General features: G+C 38.6%; 2 protein-coding genes across 4 annotated transcripts in view; one reads left to right on the forward strand and one right to left on the reverse strand.

Annotated features, from left to right (window-relative positions):
* The first annotated feature begins 1,535 nt into the window (after positions 1-1,535).
* LOC102709466 lies at positions 1,536-4,472 on the forward strand. Of its 3 annotated transcripts, XM_015837392.2 has the most exons (3): positions 1,697-1,896; positions 2,382-2,449; positions 2,776-4,472. In XM_015837392.2, exon 3 carries the CDS (start codon positions 3,493-3,495, stop codon positions 4,246-4,248), a length of 756 nt encoding a protein of 251 aa, XP_015692878.1. In that variant the 5' UTR covers positions 1,697-1,896; positions 2,382-2,449; positions 2,776-3,492; the 3' UTR covers positions 4,249-4,472. The 3 variants fall into 3 exon arrangements, with proteins under 3 accessions (XP_015692880.1, XP_015692878.1, XP_015692879.1); XM_015837394.2 differs by lacking the exons at positions 1,697-1,896; positions 2,382-2,449 and adding an exon at positions 1,536-1,648; XM_015837393.2 differs by lacking the exon at positions 1,697-1,896 and having other exon boundaries at positions 2,369-2,449.
* A 1,423-nt stretch (positions 4,473-5,895) lies between these two features.
* The window catches only part of LOC102706940 (serine/threonine-protein kinase TOR), a 30,269-nt gene continuing 12,049 nt past the window's right edge, over positions 5,896-24,115 (reverse strand). The window contains exons 17-58 of the mRNA XM_006654108.3: positions 23,309-23,411; positions 22,612-22,794; positions 22,441-22,533; positions 22,315-22,350; positions 21,724-21,825; positions 21,491-21,601; positions 20,611-20,773; positions 20,408-20,529; positions 20,096-20,148; positions 19,776-19,899; positions 19,028-19,210; positions 18,064-18,216; positions 17,625-17,777; positions 17,466-17,537; positions 17,253-17,387; positions 17,115-17,176; positions 16,826-16,923; positions 16,418-16,527; positions 16,158-16,331; positions 16,007-16,072; positions 14,565-14,633; positions 14,383-14,493; positions 14,158-14,298; positions 13,952-14,080; positions 13,688-13,853; positions 13,338-13,552; positions 12,058-12,264; positions 10,763-10,876; positions 10,494-10,685; positions 10,207-10,287; positions 10,047-10,121; positions 9,896-9,962; positions 9,284-9,444; positions 8,647-8,820; positions 8,423-8,551; positions 8,250-8,333; positions 8,106-8,167; positions 7,947-8,019; positions 7,605-7,739; positions 6,568-6,738; positions 6,216-6,481; positions 5,896-6,098 (exon numbers count right to left, since the gene is read on the reverse strand). Of these exons, the coding sequence (XP_006654171.1) occupies positions 6,080-6,098; positions 6,216-6,481; positions 6,568-6,738; positions 7,605-7,739; positions 7,947-8,019; positions 8,106-8,167; positions 8,250-8,333; positions 8,423-8,551; positions 8,647-8,820; positions 9,284-9,444; positions 9,896-9,962; positions 10,047-10,121; positions 10,207-10,287; positions 10,494-10,685; positions 10,763-10,876; positions 12,058-12,264; positions 13,338-13,552; positions 13,688-13,853; positions 13,952-14,080; positions 14,158-14,298; positions 14,383-14,493; positions 14,565-14,633; positions 16,007-16,072; positions 16,158-16,331; positions 16,418-16,527; positions 16,826-16,923; positions 17,115-17,176; positions 17,253-17,387; positions 17,466-17,537; positions 17,625-17,777; positions 18,064-18,216; positions 19,028-19,210; positions 19,776-19,899; positions 20,096-20,148; positions 20,408-20,529; positions 20,611-20,773; positions 21,491-21,601; positions 21,724-21,825; positions 22,315-22,350; positions 22,441-22,533; positions 22,612-22,794; positions 23,309-23,411 (5,137 nt within the window). The 3' untranslated portion in view covers positions 5,896-6,079. The remainder of the gene's footprint in view (positions 6,099-6,215; positions 6,482-6,567; positions 6,739-7,604; positions 7,740-7,946; positions 8,020-8,105; positions 8,168-8,249; positions 8,334-8,422; positions 8,552-8,646; positions 8,821-9,283; positions 9,445-9,895; positions 9,963-10,046; positions 10,122-10,206; positions 10,288-10,493; positions 10,686-10,762; positions 10,877-12,057; positions 12,265-13,337; positions 13,553-13,687; positions 13,854-13,951; positions 14,081-14,157; positions 14,299-14,382; positions 14,494-14,564; positions 14,634-16,006; positions 16,073-16,157; positions 16,332-16,417; positions 16,528-16,825; positions 16,924-17,114; positions 17,177-17,252; positions 17,388-17,465; positions 17,538-17,624; positions 17,778-18,063; positions 18,217-19,027; positions 19,211-19,775; positions 19,900-20,095; positions 20,149-20,407; positions 20,530-20,610; positions 20,774-21,490; positions 21,602-21,723; positions 21,826-22,314; positions 22,351-22,440; positions 22,534-22,611; positions 22,795-23,308; positions 23,412-24,115) is intronic.

Raw genomic sequence — 24,115 nt, forward strand, 5'->3', positions numbered from 1 at the left:
AGAGGCCATGTGACTATTGCGCCCATGTCAATTTCCCTCATACCAGAAATTCTAGTATTTGTGCAGAACAAAGAGAGTTGCACTGACCTTCACTTCTCGTGGAGACGCTCATCCCCCGAGCAACTAAGCTTCAAGCGTCTCTCCGATGAAGTTACAACTCTATCTCTCGGAGGCTCCAACCATAGTCCAACTTCTATATCGATCCATTTGAGGATACATGTAAGCTTCTCAGTTCCATTTGTAGATGTGTATGCTTCCAACGACATCGTATGAATGACCAATCTACTTGCCAACCTAGCTCCTTGCAGCAAGTCAAGACTACACGAGCCCTCAATATTGTGATTAGCATGATGTGGAAAGGATTACAGATATACCCTCATACGGTGAAAAAAAATAATATAGAACAAGCACATTGTGCTTTTTAGTAGTTTAGCATAAACTCAACTAGAATCATGTAACAATACATAGGGCTTGTTTGGCACAGCTCCACTCCAACATTTTAAACTCTGCTCCAACTTTTTTCTGCCAAACGCGTCTAACTCCAGAAATTCCGAATCCGAAAAAAATCCTGGAGTTGGCCAACTCCATGTTTTTCCTGGAGCTCCTTAAAGGGTGCTCCAAAAACCAATCTTATCAACCTAAACATAGAGTTGAGGGGTAATTACCCACCAATGCCACCCATTACACACGTACCCTTTCGTTAAGAAAAAAGAAACCTCCCCTCCCCGTTGTTACGGTTCACGAGGTACTGTTTATCGTGAACAGTAATCAGCCCCCTTCTCTGACCGCCAAACCCTAGGGCGTCGTCCCTTCCGTTGTCGTTGGTGGCCCTCCATGGATGGCGGAATGGATCTCCCCAATCTTCATGATCCTTCCAATATAAGTACTCGCTATAGTAAAATGATAAAAATAGTCATATCTCACCAAGCTCTTTTTTTTCTAGAGCTGGATACACGAATTTGGCAAACATATACTCGGGATCCTGGATTTGCTAATTCTAGAGTTGTAAATCCTGGATTTGCTGATGGAGTTAATTTTCTGGAGTTGGAGTGCTCCCAAACAGGCCTATAATACAATATTAGTCGTATATTAGAGAGGATAAACTTTTCGTAGCAGTAAAATATATTTTTGCATTTTTACGACAAAATAAGGTATGCTTGTAAAAATGTGACGAAATAATAAATTTTCATTTTATCTTAGAAAAAACATTATGTTTTCATTTAAACGAGAAATCCGTCCGTGATAATCCACGTTTAAAAAATGCAACCGCGAACCCTAGCCCTCCGACGGCTCCCTGTTCCGCTGCCGATTCACCCAACCAACCGCCGCCGACGCCGACGCCACCGCCGCGGCCGAAATGCGCGCCGCCGCATCATCCTCGAATGACATCGTGTCCTCCATCTTTCCCCACTCCGGCCCGAGCGATCCGCCTCCACGCCCGCTACGCCGTCGTCCTCCAAGCCCGCCGCCCCGCGTCGACCCCTACCTTACCCGCCACGCCGTTTCACCCTCCTCCTCCTCGGGCGTCGCATCGCCCCCCTGGACAGCAGCGCCGCGCCGACCTCGCCGGCCGCAAGGCGTCGTCCTCCTCGCGAGCGCCGCCGCCGCGTCGACGTCTTCTTCCCCGACTGCCACTGTTCCTCCACAGGTTCCTTTTTTTTTTTCCTGATTTCTGCTAATGATTTGTTTTTTTAATAAAGAAGTTCCTATGAACACCGGTGAGTGGTAGTGCTGATTTTATTTTTCCAAAATAATTTGTTGATGTTATTTTAATGACCTCCAACTGTTTGTGCAAATGGAGCATAATTGAAACCAGCTCATGTTCGTGTCTATAAAGATTAAACGTACCCATAAACGAGGAGATATTAAACGTACCCATAAACGAGGAGATAAAAGGTGCTACAGATCTCATCTTTTCACTTATGCTTATGCTTATAAGCAAAAATTTAGTTGATTTTAGGTTTTTCCACTAAAGTTTATTTTTCAGCCTTGGCTTTAAGATCACTAAGCATACATATATAAAATTTCTAGATATAAATTATTTTTTGTTTGCAAATATGTCGTTTGGCTTTTTCCATGAAACACCGAAACAATCGCCCCAAGTTTGTATAACTTGATTGCTGCATTATTTGCAAAAATGAGAGCATTGTAGTTCGTGCATCCTCAGGGCATTGTTTAATTCAATTGCCATCCCATTCCAAAGGGACTGTTGGTATATCCACTCATCCAAAAACAAGCCCTAAGCAGCAATGAGCATATGCTGGTTTATATGTTCTGTTGTTGCATTTTTTTAATCTATTTACGTCTGTTTTGCTTTCTTCTGACCCTGATTGTCTAAAATACCAGCCCTTGTGCTTATCAATGTGTTCATGCTGTTATAGATCGCTACTGGACCTTCTATCCAGCATTGGACTTTGCTATGACATGACTTGTGGATGCCACTGTACTGGTACTCCCTATTATTGTGTAAATTTTTCTGCTAACTACTTGATACTGGGTTAGGTAGGTCATGCATTTTCTTCTAATATTAAACTAGAAAATTTATACTTTGAGAATGCCCCTGACCATACAGATTCCTGCTATGTAGACCTGTTTCAACTCTCTTGCAAAACCAAACTACATGTAGAGTTTCAGATTTTATAAGGGGATTTCTTATCTTACGACAGTAGCAAACAAGATAATTGCCATATACAGTTGTGTTTGCTGTGCACCTTGATATATTCCTAGTACAAGAATTTGAGTTAATTTGATCCACCCTGCTTTTTTATGGCAAAGGTGGCGTATGGAGATGAACGAGTTTCACTGCCAACATCATCACCTCAACCTGATGAACTGGATTCACTGCCAGCATCATCACCTCAACCAGATGAACCGGTCAAGCGAAAGCGTGGTGGCCGAGGTTGAAACACAATGCCCAAAGGTCGATACACCATCACACATGTCACAGTTGATGGTCAGCCTATGTTACCTAAGATTGCAGTGTCAGCATTCCGGAGAGCATGCAGTGTAATTGGAAGGACAAATATCAAAATAACCTACAAGGACTGGAAAAAAGTTCCAAACACTGAGAAGGCCGTATTATGGGAGACTATTAAAGTTTTGTTTGAGATGCCTGAAGGCGCCCATAAAAGCCTGCAAAGACAAGCAATGCTTAAGATTGGCAAGGTATGGAAGAACTTCAAGAGTGAGCTCTACAACACATACGTGAAGAAAGATTTGACTCCCTTCCATCAGAAGGAATTTGCACACTTGCGTGATCAATGGGATGAGTTTGTGCAGAGATGCCGGACGCCGGAATTTGTGCATCAGAGTGAGGTAAACAAGGCTATCTCGGCACTCAATACTCACCCTCACAGACTCGGCACAGGTGGGTATGTGGGCAAATCCTTGCAATGGGCAAGGGAGGACGAGGAAGCAGCTCAACTGAGTTAGCCCACTCCATTTGCGAACATTCCAGTACAGCGGGCTCGGAATTGGGTACGGGCAAGGGCAATGACCACTTCTGATGGCATCATCTCTTTCGCAAATACCGAAACTGAGCAAGTGGCTCAAAGGGTTCAGCAACTTGCTGAAGAATCTCTCAAAGGGTCTTTCCAGACATGTAGGGAAGAGGACATACTGACTGCGGCCCTAGGAACCAAAGAACACCCAGGTCGCACGCGAGGCCTTGGGGCTACAGTTCCATGGAAGGCGGGATTCTCTGACAACTCTGATCTGTACAAGAGACAGAGGAGAAACAAAGGCAGTTGCGAAGAAATGAACCTAGCACAGCTCAAAAGGGAGATATTTGATGAATTAGCAGCAAAAATAGACACCAAAGTTGAAGAGAAACTACAGCAGGCCCTGAATAAGAAGTCGGTAGCCTCCTTGGAAGCCAGCCCCAATTCGTGTCAGGGTAGCAGTGGGGCTGTGGCACATTCTCACCCTGGTGGAAGCATTGCCGGTGACAGATATCCTGTTGATGACATCGAGGCACGTACAAAGTGCAAGATTCAGGTGCCTGTCGGTGTAGGCTCTAATTTCATTGTTGATGCTGGTGAGGGGATTGCAGATCCATGCAGTGGAGATGCATGGGTGCAAGGTGTGCAGCTAGCAGCAGGATATGGAAAGGTGCGAGTGGACATGGTATATTCAAATTTCACTGCATTCCCACTGCCTCTACCCCCAAATGACGAGATGGTGACACTGGGGCAGGCCCTCCACAAATTTATCCAATGGCCGAAGAAGGACATGGCTTTACCGTCCTAATTCTGGAGTGTTTTGCTGGACTTTATAATTCCTCTATGCATGTACTGGCCTTTATCTGCATTTTGCTGAAATGGTGCATGCAGATAGGATGGTTGATCTGTTGAGCCTCTGTGGGCATCCTGGCCATTAAGTGTATTGTCTCAATTGGATAATACATGATACTTGTGCTGCCTTCTTTGCTTCATGACTCATGAGAGAAATATAGTTTTATTCGCAATGCTCAAGTACCATAGCTGTCAATTTTTGATTGAAAGGGGATGCCAAATACGCAAAGTGAGACAATTACACCAATAAAGATTATTAACAATCCACAGCCGGACCCTTAGGCGATAGCTACGACTAAGAGTAGTGAAATTGCCTCGAAGCGGTTGCTAGACATTAATATAGATAAAATGTTCCAACAGATTTTACTTATTTTTATTCTTCATCCATCATTTTTCAAATTCGACGACTAAAATCTCTTAATAAGATCTGATAATTAGGACAAACTTTATCTTTCCCTATACAGACTTTTCATATATTAGAGATTTTTTAAATTAGAAATTATCTTACCAATTATACAAAACTAGAAATTAATTAATAAAATATGTACTTAATTAATACTAGTGTTATGTCCGTACTAATGATACGATTCAATTTAGTAATGCAAATAAGATATTATAAATTCCTTCAAATTTAATTATATAAATCAAACATTAGAATTTGTTTGTCTATCAAGCACTTTGTTAAACTGGTTATTAAAACAAACTCTGACAAAACAATAGCAAAACACCAATTAATAGTGCCTATTTTAACTTTACATAATTAATTACATCTTTGTAAATGTTTTCGTTGTGTTTCCAGTTCGGTATTATCAAAAGGTTCACATATCTGATTAAAAAAATATTGTAAAATGATGCATCATTTGACAGATTAAGGGATTTACATATTTCACATGAAAAGATGATGCTTAAAAAATGTAGAACCCCCGATGCTCATTCCTATTTATCAAAGATTTATTATTGATGTTATTATTAGTGATTGATTATTTGGACGTCAAACAATAATGATCTATAGCCTTAATTAATCTTATGATTAACACACCTGTGGCATAGTGTTAAATATAAACTTTGTTTTCTTGATATTGTAATAGTATCTCGTGCCAACTTATTGTACTACACATGTCGCGTTAACATTGTGGTATACATAGAACTTTTTGATTGAAAAGTTTATATATTTTTCTTTATTTATACCTATCTTTCCATGTGCTAGGTTAATTTATCTTTTTGCAATTTGAATCATACAACTCTGATTCGTAGTTGTATCTAGTTCGTCCAGCAAATATATGATTATTCTTAAACCTACCTTTTTAATTTGCGCCAGTGCCAGGTAAATTTGTATTTTTTTTTACAGTGTTAACCACCCAACTCTGTTTTCTAGCCATATCTAACCCCTGCAATAATAAGAAATTTAGTTGAACCAAAGTAAATATAGGTTTATGGGTAGTCTAAAGTGAAACTTTTGGTAATAAAAAATGAGTCAAAGTGCAATTTACTCGTTTAGATACAAAAGTTTTATCAATAAAATAATTTTGGTTACTTAGTTCATATATTATTAAGCAATCAGAGCATTAAAGCGGCCATCACGCCATATTATCGTGCAACTTTTGCTTAGGCCTGACCAAGAGCTCCTGAAATCCGCCAAAAAAAATGGCAAGATGTCTTTTAAACACTAGATGCCAATGACAACTTTTCATTAAAAATGAGATTCTGGTACATACAACACTCTTTACAAGATATCTATCTCTGTACACGTTATTTACAATATGTACATGGGGTTGCTTATGGAAAGCTCACCAAAACGGGCACCACCTGTGGAAAATAGCAGAAACAAGCAACTGTGAGTAACTCGACAAAATCAGTGGTCAACTATTTTTTTTTTCTGGCAGTACGACAAACATGAGGCCGGTTAAAATTGTGGATGCATACCCGACGTAGTTCTGGCACAAGTTTTCATGCGAAGTCGCTTGAAGTATAAGCCTCTGAACCTGAACCTTCACGGATAAACCAGGCTCCACCTCCCGAGCATCTCCTGAAGCCAAGTGCTCATTGCCATGTTGGGTGGAGCTTCCCGCTCCCGACAACGATGATCCAGAAGAGAAATCACGCCCTGTTAGCTTATGACTCATTCGTGCCATCACAGCTACAGCACGCTCATTCAAAACCTCGTTAGCATCACCGAGTTGATTGACCGCCTGCATGAGCATCACATTTGGGACGGTCGTTAATACTGTAATAACTAACTGAACAGTCAAGTCAAGGTTGAGAAAGAGAAGGCAACCTGTAGCAATTCTCTTTCACGAGCTCCCCGGGGTGGTTGCATGAGCTCCCGATTAGCAGCTTCTTCGCTATTGACAACTGCGTGACTGTGAGCATTTCCATAGTTTGTAACTTGAGGAACTTCATTGAAATTGAATAAACGCCAATTGATTAATGGGTCATGCACAAATGCCTGGAAAAAGAGTACAAGTTAATGAATTTATAGTATTAATGTATCACCAATTATGTAATGAGGTACAGCAGATGAAGCATAAAGCTGCAATTTGGGTTGGGAAAGCCTGCCAGAACCAGATGCAAACTGACAAGGTTTCTTGGCAACGGTTCCAGAAAAGTTTATCCAAAATCAGTAAGTTCAGATTCGTCATCCCACCACACGTGGTTCACGGAATTTGCTAAAACAGATCGAAAACCACTAAAATTAGGACAAAATTCAGAAATCAACATTTAAATTTGAATTTCTCAGTTTTGATTGCTGGGCCTCAAAATCCTTTCAAAATTACTGGAAAACTGAACAGAATTATCAAGATTCCAATGAACAAAATGATTCAGAAAGAAAGAAAAACAGAACGATTTTCTTTAAAAAAATGTAGGAGAGCTTAAACGATATGACCCTGTGGTTTAAGGCTACGTGCTTTGACCAACGATTAAAGCTTTAGTACTTGTCCTGATTCTTAAGCCATGTGGGAAGCTCTGACCAATATTCAATGGAAATGAGAGCACTAAAACTTCCCACCCCATGAACCACATTTTTCACAAAATAATTTATTAACATCAGGATTTGGATATTACTAGAAAAAAATAGAACAGATCGAACATTTTTTTTCAGAAACTCCCCTTTCGGTTTTTCAAAGCATTAGGTGTCTCCGTTGAGTCCATGCATGGATAAAAAACTATGGTCCTTAGGAAACTAAGTTTAAGAGTTACATCCTATGCTAAAATCATGAGCATAAAGAAAATTGCAGAAGTGCATGTACATAATCAACAAGTTCAGCCGAGTATTCAGATTGCAGTGTGAAATAAAAAACACAATTTGCTTACCTCCATCATAGCCATAACACTATCCTTGTTTGTTCGAAGTACTTGCATGACATTTTCACAAGTGGTTCTGAAAGTGCCCTCAATACCACTAACTTCCATAGCTTTCACAAGCATTCTAGTCAAGCGAAATGGAACCTACACCAGACATTAAAAATAATATGTAAACAACAACAGCAAACAATAATTAAAATGCCATGTGGTGATCATCAAGGCATACGAGATAATGACAATCTCACATGAAGAAGAATTTAATGTCAAAGGAAGACCATAAAATGATACATCATCAGACTATAGAATAAACTAATTTTGGAATAAATAATTTACAGAACAATGCATACTTACTTTTTCTGGAAACTTCTCCCGGTTCATGGAGGCCTCAAAACAGTCTCCAAAGTCGATATGTAATATTTTTCCACTAAAGCACAAAAAGAAGACTGAGACAATGGAAACAATTGCATAGAGTTGAACAGGGTTGCTTGAAGAAAAGTTTTGTTGATGTACCTATAGCGATCTAACATAAGATTACTTGGATGCCGATCTCCTAAACCAAGCAAGTAGCCGACCTGGAAAATCACCTTTGAAGCATCTAACCATGGAAAAGAACATTTAATTCAACAAAAATCAGAACATGTCAGTAAATCATACCATGCTCATAACAGCCAGACTTCTCGTATAATTAGTGCGCCGCTCAAGCCATACTTCAGAGGTTCGGCTTTTAAGCCAGAGAACCTGACACAGGTTTGTTCAGGTAGATTAATGTTAAACATTTGTCTCAACAAGCACCAAATTGGCATTTCAAAAAGAAAACAGTATGGTACCTTTGCAAGGTCATTTCCTTCAGTGTTTTCTAGGGCATGCTGAAATACTTCTACTTTCGCGATGAGGGGTAAGTGGTCATAATCAGGTGCAAAACCTAACATAAGTCTGTGCTCCTGATTTAAGAAAATCTGAAAAGGAAAGGAAACCTTAAATGCTCAATGAAAGAGAATATTATATCCCTCTCCTAACAGAAGAATAAAAAAAGAGGTTGCATCAGACAAACCTTCCTGGCATCTCTATATTCACGGATCAGAGCATGAAGCGTGTCACAATTAGGAACCCATCCAATTAAACCACTGTTAGGAGACAAAGGTATGACAGCATATCTTTGTATTGACAGATCTTTCTCTGAAGTTTTCCTTGAGTTCTCCAGCAAAGTATTCACCAGGCCAAAAAGCTAGATGAATAGGAAAAACATTTAGGTTAAAATATACCAGCTAATATAGAGTAGATAAGTACTATTGGCATTTATAGTTTTAGTGCTAAGATGTTTCTAGAGTTCAATGCCAAGTGCTATTTTTGTTGAAATGGTAAGTTTCATTCGGTAAATTCACTAAGTGGGTGCATACCAGTGTAGCTTAGGCTAGTTCTACATAGGCGCAAGACCCTAGATTGATAATTCCTTGATTACTTGTCTTCCTTAATTGTGTATAATCGAAGATAAGGAAATAATGATGTGTAAATATTACTATGCATATGGTAAAGCACAAGGGTGCTAAAAAATAAAAGAGCTGCACATAGGCGAATGGAGTTTGAAGCACTTGATGGGTATAGCATAGAAAAATATGCTTATTACTCCAGGTTCTATTGGAACAACTCTCAGAATCAGATTAATAACATGCTGTCATCTATGTACAAACCTGCATTACACGCTCATCTTGTCGTAAATCTTCATGGCCTTTCAGCAAGAATGCATAATCGTTGCCATCACTTCCATGAATTGTCAGTTTTCTTGGTCTTTGTTTAGATGTTATAACAATCAATTGAGGAACAAAACACTCAATTGTCACAAGTGGTGCATCTGGAAGCAAAGATCCAATTTTTTAATTTCAAAAATGACCTTATTACAATTTACAAAGGAAAATATAACTAAAAAGTCTAATAACATTGAAAAAATCAAGCTATTTTTTTACTATTGAAGGCCCAAACAGCCCAACTAACTGTGAAAATCAGATTAAATTGTCTTGTTGCCTTTTAGGCCACAGTTTCACTGATTTATTTCACATGGTTCAAGCAACAAAATATCAAAAAACAATATGAGATCCTGAGTTGTGGATAATTCAAAATATAAAACAAGCTAGTATAATAGTTAAAAATGTTGATGCAGATAGGAAATATATGATACTACCATTTATTAACATAATTATGACACAATTTTATATTCTGGAGACTAAATAATGCTGAAAAGACAGCAGTATAAAGTCCATAAGAACTAAAGAACAACATATAGAAACAACTCCCAGTTAAATAACCTGCAGAATAAGTTCCTGGTACGGCAAGTTCCAACTTTCGACACTCAAGCAGCTCAGGGGACACAGACTGAAAGAAACATTGCAAACTCAAATCAGGGAAAGAAAATGAAAAGAAACTGCCAATCAAACAATAATAATATAACAAGCTTACATGTAAATCCAAAGTTGTAAGACTTGGAAGTTGTTTGTCAATTCTTCTGAAAACATGGTAATACAAATCCCATGCCTAAAAAGTAAGAGAAATGTTAACTCCTACCAATACTCATGAAGGAATCAAACATAACTTATCTTGCACTAACAGTCTGATGTACCTTAGTTAGCTCAGCATCCTCTCCTGTAGCCCGATATTTTAAACAGCATTCGTGGGCTTCCAGTAATTCATGACCATAAGCCTGGAAAGTTTATTATCATAAATAATAAATCCAACACTTCACAGGATAAATTTATTAAAAGAAGATATTAAGGTACAAAAAACGACCTAATTTTTTAAAACAAACTGAAAGTAACATAAAAAAATTCAATTTCCTGGTAAAAGAACTGGATTGGTGTCACGGTAAAGTATTCAAGCATTGGTCATCAAATTTTGCAGATGTCCCACCTGAATGAAAGTATTTTCTTTTATTGTCTCAGGACCCCTCTCGAGCATTGCATGAAGTGGCTCAAGCACTGCAAGCATTCCCTCGATATTGTGCTCACCAAAATACATCCTGCTAGCTTCCTCAAGAGCCTCATGCCACATTTCATGCCACAAAATGGCAACTCGTATCAGTTCCTTTGAAACAAGCTGTGCCTGGAACAACAAACATTCACAGAATATTAGGAATGAGATGCACCTTCCTTACAAGCTTCACAGGTCCTGGTGTTAACCTGATCAACAAGACCTCCACTATGTTGGCGGATCTTATCGACGACCTCCTGCGCCGCTCGCTGTCTTAATATACTTATTGATTTGCACGCAACCAACAGAGGGTACATCAATGCCTGATTAAGATATCAGAGTAAGCAAAACAATAATTAGGTCATGCAAAAAACTGTGACTAATGTAGGGTAAACTTTCTTATGTGTATTATTATATCGGGTGGTCAACAGTCATACTTATTTTAACTAGTAAAGGTTTTAGCAGTATTAGGATATACACATCATTTGAAACACAAAAGGCTAAGCAGATTCAATTGTACAGAAAGGTGGAAAACAGAAATTGTGAACAGACGTGTCCAGCCCTTTGCAGGCATCCAGATAAATCAGATTCTTTTCATCAGAGAAAGAGGATATGGAATCCAGGACAGAAGTAAACACATGGAAGAACAAACAAAAAGTGGAAAAAACAGAGACACTAGCATTTAAGCAAGAAAACAAACAAAGATGTTCCCCATTGTTTTTAAACTATTCCATTCAGCCTTCTGCAGAACTATGCTATAAATCCAGTTCCTTAGATTTTTAATAGTTTCTCTGGATTATTTGTACTTTTAATAGATAACAGGCCCTAAACCCTAATCCCAAGAGAAAGTTCCTTACGTCTGTGCCCCTGAATTTTGTCTAATATGCTACACACCTCTGAAATTTCATTTTGATCCTCTCTATTCCGTTTCCATTAGTTGACTGGTAGATTTTTGTAAGATGACTATATTGTCCCTCTCATACATTGTGCTACCCACTCCTTCCATCCCAAAATAAGTTCACCTTTCTAGTTGAATTGTAGTAAATTGCACCCAGAACAGATACTCAAGTGGAGCATATGTAGGGGCATATTAAGGGGTATAGAAGGGATTGACGAAATTTCCATGGGCATGTAGAGAATTTACTATGCACAAGTAGTTAAAGTACCTCTGTTCATTTCTATTTGACTTTCAGGACATAGGGAGTCTCGATGCTCATGTCCGATTTATTGTTTCTCTAATTATATATTCATAATATTATTAGAAATAAAACACAGAAGTATTTTTCATAGAAAATCTACCAATATCATTTGCATATATTAAATCTCAATATTTTTTAATACATTAGTGACCCGAGATTTCAAGGTTTGACTGCAAGCTTTCTAAAACATCATCATCTATTTGAGAATAAATGGTGTAGTAAATTGCACTAAGAACAGATACTCAAGTGGAGCATCCCATATTCCCAGCCATAGCAAAAACCTTTGTCGAAAAAGGTGCACAAACCTGTGGATGGTCCTTTCCAATTTGAACCAGCAATGACTGTATCAGTTCTCTCACTATTTTATTGTTTGAATGGATCCTTGCAATTATCTGGGGAAGGACAACCAACCACATTTCTATGTTGACAAGTGAAAAGCCTTTCTGCAGTGCCATTTGAACCTCTGATGTAGCCCCGTGATTAAACCAAAGAGTCAACAGACGAAGGATATCCTACAAAAGCAATTACACAGAAATGATCTCCATCAGCAAAAATTGCAGTGATTTGAAAGGCACTAGACATTCCGCGTCCTGCCACCCACCTTGTCATCCCTGACTTTTCAAGTTAGACAGCTATTTAAATATGCAAAATGACAGCTAGACGTACTTAGGTCCCTGGCCTTAACAACACTGAAATCCATCCATCAAAGTTGTTCTACAACAAGACATCATATAAAACTATTCCCTCCATTCCAGAATAAGTTCATCTAGAAAGATGAACTTATTTTGGGACAGAGTAAGTATTTTTTTCTGCATTCACACCACTATGGTTCAGCTATCAGGAGCAAAAGTAGAAATATGCACATAAGCAGCATTCAGAGAGTCAGGTTGCTTTCTCGGAGAGTATGCCGTAATTAGCTCTAGCATCCAATGCATAGCTTTCAGGTCAAACGACAACACACCGAACCATTGAGAGGGTTTCAACCCCTTCTATCTTTAAGTAGTTTTTTTTTATTTGCGATTTGCTTTCTAACAGGCATGTAACATGATTGATTCTATCTTGCATTGTTTCTCCTCTTATTGAAATGGGCAGAGATCCTTCTATTCCCTTTTGAAAAAAAAAAGTAAGAAATTATCTCCAAGACTATCAAGAAATCACAGTAGAAATTCTTTTAGTTAGAGAGTTGTTGACCAGTGTTAGTTTAGGCAGCTAAGTCTCAGTAGATGCAAGCTTTTCTCTAGATGTTTTCGGGTATGAATAACATCAATCTCCATCCAAACACTTCATAACATGTACCCTATCCCAAAATATAGCTATAAGTAGTTATTTAACACAGAGATTAAGAACAAAGGTGAAATTAAATGAGGGATGGTTGCGATTGTTTGATATACGGAAGTAGGTGGATAAATTAAATGAGACCTTTGTGATTGGTTGAGATGAGCTCTATTTTGGGACAATGTAGTATTATGTTCTCGAACGAATAAGTGTGATAATCCAAGATTGTAAATTTTAACAGTGTTCATGAAGAATAGCTCCAGGATGAGAATCAACCTTATACAGAAAAAAGGGAAAAATAAAGATTTACCTGTAAGCTATCATCAACACCTTTTGTTGTAGATGCACAAGCAATAGAGTAGAAATATCCAGTTACTGCAGCAACAACATATTTTCCTGCAATATCTGGTCGACCACGCAAAGTATAGCGAGACATGACTTCAGTGTTGAACAAAGCCCATAAGTGCCATGCCTTGCCCCAGTCCTTGGCACAAAGTGTGGCATTTTTGTAAGAGACCAATATTTCTGGATAAAGAAAAATGCATATTTACATCAAAAAGGGTAGGCATACAATAAGTTAAATAACTGATTTTCCTAAATACTTTGGTGGGCAATCTTGAGCACCACCCCACAGAGGAAATAAACTGAAGTTATTCAGACCTTGAATAGAGTCATCGTCTAACCCAGGCGATAATGCTCTCTTCCAGCTAGCAAGTGTCAAATATACGCGAGCAATAAGTGGTACTCCAGCATTTGATGTGGCAATCTGGCTTCCTAATATTCCAGAATAACTATTCGTTGTGGTAGCAAGCTGCACAGACAAATCCTACACCACCAGACGAAAAAAAAAGTATAATACAACCACTTAAATGAAGAATAACGCTGCAACTTGCGGTCAAAGACAAAGGACAAGAACAAGCTCACCTGTAGCCTAGAAAAAGCATCCCTTCGTTTAAGCTCATCTCCAACAGCGTACTGGTACTTCAGGTATGCCAGTACAACTTGAGGATGCCCATGATACAGCGTCAAATCAGGGGAAGATTCTGGATCAAACTGCATTTTGCAGATGAATTAAGTATTTTATAGGAGGGTGTAGCAGGCACATTGATGAACGATGACTATTAACCTACCTGTAAGAGTTTGACTAAAGTAGATTTAGCCTGACTAATGCGGCCACTCTTCCAGCAAAGTTTAGCAAATTTTATCCAGGTGTCTCTATCTTCATTAGGAGGGAGAACCAACTCTCTAACAGCAAGGAGGGCTTGCCACACCTGTGAATTTTTAGTCAATATAAACAATATATAAAAATGATATCAGTATAAGGCACAAGGCAGTTAATGGAGGCATAATATTACCTCAACGTTCCGTTTTGTTCCTTTAATACGCTCATTCCACATATTACGGATAAGTTCCCTCCGGCTGTCAGCTATTGGGCTTTCCATTGGAAGAGTGCAGTAATCAATCACCTGAAGTCCAGGTTATATATTTGGTTAGCTAGACTATAAGTTTCTTTAGAAAGTAACCAAAGTGACAATACCTCTTCCAGCTCTGAAAGCTGTTGAACCCGCACCATGTTATTGTAAGCACGCTCATAACTCTCAAGTACCTGGTCACAAGAACAGGATCATGAAAGGGAATAAAAGGATGTTCTGTTATAATTACTGAACTTCTAAGAAAGGAGTCATCAGAACTAATACTGTTCACCTTTGCTTTCAAAGTAAAAAACGGACCAAAGGAAATTAGTTAAAACAATTTGGTCCAAACCAGTCACCATAGAAGTATATGACAGATATTCAACTGCTCTTTTTTTTTCGAATACGCAGGAGATCTGCGTGCCATTTCATTAAGCAAGAGAGAAAGAAGGCTGGGGGTGTAGGATTTAATCCTAGAGCCCACATACCTAAAGTCTTACAAAGGACAGAGACAAATGCAAAGCAAAACACCCACGCTGGCCTCCATAAGACACGAGATATTGATTTAGCTAGATATTCAACTGCTCTATTATCTTATAAAATAGAGTTCCAAAGTTTACCCCTTCATTGCTTCACATTCAAGTCTATTTTGTCACACATTATCCCCTTGATCAATGGTATAGGATTCATCCAACCATCCAAACAATCCATTCAATTTGTTACAAATCAGAAGTTTATCTTTGTACCCTTTTCATCCTGTTTCTTCTAAAAAACACAGGAGGACTGTGTTTCATTTCATTAAGAAGAAAGAAAATAAAAATAGAGCCACACTCATGGAACTCATGGAGCACAGAGGCTCCAGCTACACTCATTCTCTACCGTCTGCAAGACCACTGAAACGCTAGGACTATCACCATTAAAAACGCAGTCATCGCAATGCTTCCAAATCTCCCAAGACAAAAGGATGAACAAAGAGTTAAGTCCTTTTCCACAGCTCCTTTGGCCGATCCCTGGTAGCTTGCTCCACCACCGTAAGAAGCGGGCAGCTGAAGATTGGGTGTAGCACCAGCCAGCCCTAGCTGTAGACTTTTCATCGTATCAACTAACAATTCCTTATTTAACTCTTCAACATCCATTCCGACGAATAGAGAGATGATGACCGGCCTATGCACTGAATGTGCTGTTCACTAAGATACCTTGAATCAGATGAACTTATCAGGTATCCAAGATAAAGCAAGCAGAATTATCTTTCTTTTCAATGAGGGAAGGACTCCATAGGACATTGATTAGTGTTTCTAGACCCTTCTCAAACAGCACCTGACCTGTGAATATTATTCTGTCTGCTGCAAATTAATTCCAAAAGATCACCTAATGTCCCTCTAGCTTATGAAATTCTGCCAGATATAAACGTGCAGTAAGAGCTATTTAGCGCCTCCCCACCCCCACCCCACAATACCCAAATTCCACAAGAAAAATTCCTAAACATGCACAAAACAAATGTCTCCACAATATGATAATTTGAATGAAGGAGATTATGTAAAGAATATAATGGCTATAATGCTAATACCAATGCTGCAAGTTCTGTAGCCAAACACCGCCGAGCTCTCTCCACATAGACACGAGCTTCTTCATACTGTGAAATAAATGCCAAGTAAACAAAGGCATGGCTAAGTTTTTAAAAAGAATGCAACAAGAAATCAACAAATACACATACATACCTTTTTGCAGCGAACTGAAAGAACAGCCCTGAAGAAAGCACCATTGCTGCTTCCGTCACCACTAGCTGTTGTGTTACCTAATATCCGGAGCTTGTTTTCATCTCCATCATCCAAACGAGAAACATATTCGGCCATGTGGTCCCACTCACCCATATGCCAAGCAGCATTTGCTGCCTAGAAAGAAAGGAAAATAGAAATTAAATTAGCATAATTACAGGTTAAAGGCACACAGTAGATTGATAATAAGATATATCCACAACCATTGGAGCCATTTCCAATCTGGCAGATGGTTCTGAGCCAGTCCATTGCTCCCTGCATAATGCACTTAAATCTTCCCAACGGGCCAAGGCTGCTAGACACCTCATTCGACCTGACAGAAGAATGAATCTCATTTAGCTACTTTCATCACATATGCAAAAAAAAAGGTCAGAAAGGACTAGTAAGAGAAAAGACCCCCACCCCCCCCCCCCCCCCCCATTTCTATTAACTTGGCACTTTGAACGGTGTGTGTACAGGCAATCATATTTTTATAGAATATGACAAACACCGTCCATAACAAAAGCACAAAAATGGAAGTAGTAAAAGTGAGGAAGGTTGATAAGAGGGATTGGGAAAATGCTGACAATTTTAGAATAGAAGGGAATGCAACACAAGAAACAAATTCCTACCCAATGTAGCATCCAAGTTTTGTAATGGTCCAGATGCTTGAGATGACTTTGCTTTGTATGCCTTTAGGGCCTCATCCCAACGGTGTAATTTTTCATACCTGATTGCACAAAATTAAGCAAGCATCGAAAATAGATCTTAGATGAAATCTAGTGTGAGCTATATTTCCACAAATTTTACATAAATCATTACAGGTAAATTTGTCAAGTGCCTGATAGTGTTTACAAAATGTAAAAAAAAATAATCCAACAAAATACAGAGTAGGGGATCACAGGTTTGTGGCAGCTGTACCAGGACTCCTTCAGTTGAACTTCTAAGTGTTGTTGTGAATAAGTCAATATCCCAATAGCTGCCTGCATAAATAACAAAAAGGGATTAACAAACTACAACACATATTTCTTCTCAGCCTAGTACGACATAGAAACGAACCTCATGCTGGTGCAATTGGTTGTTAATATGAATAAGGGATTCAACAACAGTAACAGGATTTGCACCCATCTTCTTGGAGCATACAGCTTCAAACTCCATTTCTTTATAGTGCAGCGCTTTTGCAAATGCTCGGCACTGAAATACGTTCAAAGGTTTCAACAAAGTTTTCAACAAAAACAGAGATTACATGGGAACATGAATAGTAAAACTAACCTTCTCGGCAAGTGCACCGAGCAGCCTTGTATCAATTGGAAGTGGCTTCTCATCATGTTCCATAAACTCTGCCTAGTTGTGTAAAAGAACAATTAAATAAAGCAAGATAACAGAGTGTAAAAATGATAAGCGAATAAAATGGCAAATTTAGTTATTTACCAAGTTCAGCAGCGTGGCAAGAATTTCAGGAGGTATGTTTTGAGATGAGAATGCTGTCTTGAGACTTCTCACAAGTTGCTCCTGGGATGTTTCATTCATTTGGGCCCAGCAACTTGCAAAGCCCGCAGCAAACAACTCACGACCAACAGAAGGCTGAAAAAGTTTGCATCAGAAAGCAAGCTGTGAGTTTGGACCCCCACCAACAGCTGGTCTTTTTAAAGTGAATACAAATGAATCCATTATCGGTGGCACTGATGTTCTAGATCAGGGACAGCACAGTCAAAACAAATATGAAATGCTACAGGGCACCCAGACATCTGAGATGATTTTGTTTGCCTTGGCAAAAGCAGTATGGTGGGTGAGAGCTTATATGGGAAAATCAATGAATGAGTAAGAACTATCCTCAGCTTCCTCAAGCATTTGGTAACAACTATCTCACCTGAAGTTGTGCTAGCCTTGCACAAGTGCGTAAAGCTGGAGATGGTGATTCTTTGAGAAGCGCAATACTGAAGTGCCTCATCCATTCAGCCCAGTCTTCTCTAGTACTCCTTTGAGAAGCCTCACCGGCACTTCTCAGTCGAACATCGTTGACCTGCAGAAGTCAAAATCTTTAATGTTAAAAAAGAAACAGACCATTTTTTTTAAATTACAAGTAAACAAAAATGCAGGAAATTAATACAAGGAATAAATTATTAGAGGCTATCCCCTTCCATTAAAAATGTAGTTTATTTTAGGTATGGAATATGAACAATGGAGGTACAGGAATTTAGAGTAACATAATATAATTTTCTTATCAGAATATGATGGTCTACAAGGTTTTATGTCTTGGAACTATGATCAGCTGCAACCTAGGTAAAACGACCAACAGTAAACTTCACAATAGATCTCCTTATCATTGCGCTACTACTTGGATGTCCATTTTTGGAAACACAATAAACTATTACACCTACCGCAGGTTCAGTACCAATAAGTTATGCAGAGCGGCTTGATAGGATTGTAATTCCCATAAGAAGACCAAAGATCTTCACAGGCACACCATAATCTTCAAGACTTCAACAAAGCCAAAAGGTTTTATGAACTAAGATGAGCCGGAGCCGTAAAACTAGGCTGACCAGTGAATAACAATTAGGCTCAGTTTGTGGGGGCTGTCCTATGTTGCACTATGCTTATCTTTTAAGTTGACATGCAAACAAGGATTCCAAGTTTATATTTAAAAAAACACATTAAGGTTAAATAAAATGTCATCCAATTGTCATTCTTTTGCAGTTGCTTCATATTTTCAGAATGCAGAAATATCATACATTTTGCCAAACACCAAAATGTCCAAAAGCACACTTCAATACAAAACAGAAATTACAGAGAATCCAGAGTCCCAATGTGTTCTAAAGAACAAAGCATCTTACTTGATGACTTCTTGGTTGCCGTTGTGTTTCATCAGCTTCCTCAGAAGGAACACCATCAAAATCATCAAGAGGGTCACTAATGACATCAGGTGGACACTGCGTGTACTTCTGTACTGATAAGTTCTCAGATATGATTGGCTCTCGCCTTAGTAATCGGTTTTCAATCTCATCCCATTTTCTATACTGTAAGAGACAACAGTAATTAGAAATTACGCCAAGCGATTCAAAATGCTACGTGAGAAAAACTAAAATAAAAAAAAGTCTAATTGACCACCTGAAGTATAGGGGTTAGTCTACTTAAACCCTGAAGTATGAAACCGGGTTCAAATTCCCCCTTAGAGTAGTTTTGGCCACATGGACCATGGCGAGGACAGTAACATGGCAATGCAATTGGTTAAATATGTTTTCAACAAGTTAGACATCTAGGAAAGGAAGCACATCACCATTAATGAGTAATCCCTGGGCTCACCTATCAGAGAGAGAGAGAGAGAGAGAGAGAGAGAGTGTGCTAGGGAGGGGGGGGGGGTTGGTTGGGTTTGTTAGGTAAAATGGGCTAACATGTCAGCCACATCAGCCATACTGCCACATCATCATCTACATAGCAAAACCACTTATAAAACTAGGATTTATTTGAACTGGTTTTCAGATTTAGGTGTAGAATAATCGGTTTCATACTCCATGGGGTTAAGTAGAACAACCCTGATACTTTAGGGGGTTAAGCAGATTTTGTCCAAACTAAACAAGATACCCGTAAATGGTGCTTCCCAAGAAGCTTGTGTATTGATGACACAAATATTGTAAAATCTTCTCCAAGAGCATGTGCGAGACAACAAAGCGCCTCTGCTGCATCTTTCCGTAGATCATCATTGTTTCTAACCATAGAAAGAAAAAATTAACATTCTGGTGATGCAAAACTAGAAGTACAAAAGTTAACAGACAGATCATAAGCATTATACTCATAAACAAGCTCTGGAAGCAAGAATCAGTGGTTCATAATCTCTCAATGTTTCCTTGATACAGCCATAATACACAGGAAAATAAAATGTTACTTGTAATCATAAGTCTTACCCATCCAAAACAAGCTTCAGATGATGCACCAAAACTGAAACATGAGTACCAACCTGGACAAGATATGTTTAGAACACATTATGTACAGTAGAAAGGCATAGAAGTTTCTCCGTACTCCCTCTGTTTCACAATTTAAGATTTTCTAGCCTTATCAAGATTCATATAGATATTAACGAATCTAGACATATATACAAATTATATGCATTTATCAATGGATAAATCTAGGTAAGTCTAGAAAGTCTTATTATATGAAACGGGGGGAGTATTTGGTAAACACTATAATAGTTAAACTAGAATTGAACAGCAACCAACCTGCACCCTAGGTATAAGTCTAGTCAAAGTGACAATGGCACGACGTCTAATATCAACTAGCTCCACTTTAAATAACCGAACAAGTACTGGAGCAACCAAGTGCATGTGCTCATCCAAATTTCCTAAAAGGAGCAATTCAACGTAAGTTAAAACTGACCAAAAATGTTCTGTAAATAAAAAAAGAAACAGAACTGGAGACAGACCTCCAAACACCTCCAGGGTGTGCAATATGTCAGGAACATAGTAATAGTCATTACATCGTTCAGCATCACCCAGGACTTGAATACAACTTGGTAGAATGTGAAGTAAATACATTCTGAATTCGTCATTCAGTGCCAAGCATAGTTGTTCAACAAGGTGAAGAACCTGAAGACACAAAATAGTAATTAAGAAAACAATGGTATAAACACCTCAACAAATACTACTATATATATAAGAATCAAGCAGGTAACAGAAGGGATGTAAAGGCACATAGATGGGAAGAAATATCAACTCTACTTCTCATGAACAAGTAACCTCGTAAGAATTGGAGTATAAGTTTCCTGTTGTACTCTACTAGTTTGGCAGACATGGTACTTTGTTTTGTTAACTGCCTAACTGATGATGTGACCAAAATAGATTGGCCTACTATATGCCTCATCAAAGTTAGGTGGTGTTTAGATTGAGAAAATTTTTGGGAGAAGTGTCACGTCAAATGTTTGACCGGATGTCGGAAGGGATTTTCGGACACGAATGAAAAAACGAATTTCAAGGCTAGCCTAGAAACAGCGAGACGAATCTTTTGAGTCTAATTAATCCGTCATTAGCACATGTTGATTACTGTAGCACTTATGGCTAATCATGGGCTAATTAGGCTCAAAAGATTCGTCTCAAAATTTCTTTCATAACTGTGCAATTAGTTTTTTGGTTCATCTATGTTTAGTGCTTTATTTAGGTGTCCAAAAATTCGATGTGATGTTTTTGGAAAAACTTTTTGCGAACTAAACAAGGCCTTAGGAGCTATTTTAGCTGTGGCAGAATTATACAGTCAGCAGAGCATATTAACAAGAGCACACGACAAGGAAAATCCCAATGTATTATTACCGGAGAAGCCTGTGGACCTTGGACAGTTCGATTTGGTGCAGGCAAGCTGAATGAGGAGGTCCACAATTCAGATACGAGAGAGAGTATTTCTTGTAAATATTTGCGAATGTGCTGTAAAATAAATAACCTTGATAAATATGTAATATATGAGATATCAACTGCAATAGAAGGAAATTAAGAATATTCCAATAACTACAATAAGCAAAAGTGCAACACTAAAAGGACCATGTTACCTGTCGAACAATAGATACCAATGTCCCAAGCTTCCAGGTAATGAACTCTTTCAAACCACCATCCTCACACATGCGAACAGCGCGAAACAGCTCAGGGAGAACCTTTAGAAGCAAGGGTAAAGCATTTCAGACAACTAGGCCTTTTCCCAAAATGGCGAATTATCTTGCATCCAAAACCATATTAATTGTATTGCTTCCATTCACAACATGGCAACTACCATCAGAGGAAGGCAGTAAACATGGATAATATTTTGAAGAAATTTTCTTGTAAAAATAGTTCCCACTGGTTAATTTAAAATCGTCCACTTTCTTTACTCTCTAACTCGTATAAAATCATGAGTTAGTCTGACAGAAGAAGCAAGCACTCAATGCTACACATGCTTGTCTAACAAATGAAATATTATATAATTGAAGGCTGAGTTTTGCAACATTATCAGCTAAAGATCATGTGGACCATGGTCAAACAAGAGCACAATTGAGCACCTTTGGTAAATACAGAACAAAATGGATCTACGTATCAAGTGAGACAAAATGGGTCTGCTAGAAAATATGTAGAATTTAAAGTACAAGAAAGCAAGTTGACAGGCTCACCTTTGGTAAATATGGAACACAGCCAAGTCCCATCGACTATATGTGTATCATAGAGAAGAAAGCAATTATTGCAGTGGAAAAAATAAAATATTGTTGAAGGAAAAGGTTATAAAATAGAAATATTACCTTAAATATAAATATAAGAGAGCCAACCACCATCTGATGATAACTTGAAAGGGAAGGATCATGAAGAATCCGCATGAGAGAACTAATTGCAACCTAGCAATAGAAGATTAATGTTACGAAGACTATATATGATTTTTTTTATTATTCCCGACAAAATAGCACAGAACATACTGTTGAATAATAGTCCTCAGATGCTGAAAAGGATGGCCAGAAATCAGTCGGCAATTCTTCCATGGAAACAATATGTTGTGCTGTTTCCATAGTTGGCCGCAAGACCTCCCTATGTTGACCAGGTAGCTTATGTTGATTACGCTTATGTGCGTGTGGGTCTAATGCACCCATGATGCCTAAAACCTAGGAAAAAAAGTTTCATCACTGCTCAAATCAAGGGGGTTATATCATTATATAAAAAAAAGGCTAGTAAGCATGAACCAAATAGAAGTAAATTTCACATAACTGTACTGAACATCATTTTTTCACAAACTATTGCAGAAACTCATACTTCATGCTGTGAAGCATTTTCACAAACCGGCATTCTTAATGAATTAAAGCCTGACAGGCCAGACCCACTCATTAGTCCACATATAGGTCATTTCCACTGAAACGAACTACATGTGACACAGACAAGAGCTGTCAAGCTCCTTTCCTAGCATCAGATGTTCTGTACTATGTGGTTTCAATGAGTGGGCCTAGCATCAGGCTCATTTTATCCAACAGGAGTAGTTTTGTTACATAAAGTGTGATTATGTGAGTTTCATCTTTTGTAACAAGGTAGTGCTCTCGAAAATTGATTATACACAGCGGGGTTTTCTGATAGTTTAAGAAATGGTAGTGTGGTATTGATGGAATTTATCAAATGAATAAGTACCTTAAGCACTTCCAGTCTAGTAGACCATTCCAATTCACCATTCAGCAATTTCAAGAGTAAACCAAGTAATGGAGGGTACTCATTATAGGGAGAGATAACATAGCTGGTGGAACATCCAAGGAAAAAAAATCAGAAAACATGAGTGACGTCCAAGCCACAGTAATACACATAATATTGAATGAAAACAATTACTAAAATATATATAAACAGAAGTACTATAGGTTTAAAAATGCAGCTATCTTAGATGTTATCAAGAGACCACATCCATATGTGGCCATAAGAGAGGAAGGGAAGTATAAATTTTACAAGAATGCACCACTGCCGTAGAGTACAACCCCGCACACGCCTGCACACTCACAATGGTAATGCAAAAAAAAGATTGTTCCCATGCTACTAGGGTTTTGTCCAATAGTCAATCTGCAACAGCTTTTATGCTAATTGTTCAAATACCACTCATTTCGTCATAGGGCTGTAACGATGCAACTCCATCATTAAACTAAGTTGACATCATCTAGTCAAAAGAGTTGGACTATTTCAACAACAAAAATGCCCCTCATAAAATCACAAGAAAGAAAAAAAAAAGAACAAAAAGGGGTGCCCTCTTCTCCTGGTGGCTCACCAATGCTTGAGCTCCAGCAGCCCAGTCACAGCCGATGGTGATGCCACAGCACCCAGATCAGACGCTGCGGATGACCAGATGGCGGTGGCGTGAGGATGATGACAAGACAGCAGCACCGTGAGGACAACAAGCAAACAGAGGAAGTGACTTGCATGGTAAATATCCAAAGTGATGTTTGAGTAATATAG

Source organism: Oryza brachyantha, chromosome 5 (genome assembly GCF_000231095.2).
Source record: "Oryza brachyantha chromosome 5, ObraRS2, whole genome shotgun sequence".
Taxonomy (NCBI): Eukaryota; Viridiplantae; Streptophyta; class Magnoliopsida; order Poales; family Poaceae; genus Oryza; species Oryza brachyantha.

What these genes read in the sequence shown, in the direction of transcription:
- LOC102709466 (XM_015837394.2), top strand. Translation starts at nt 3,493, where the DNA reads ATGACCACTTCTGATGGCATCATCTCTTTCGCAAATACCGAAACTGAG.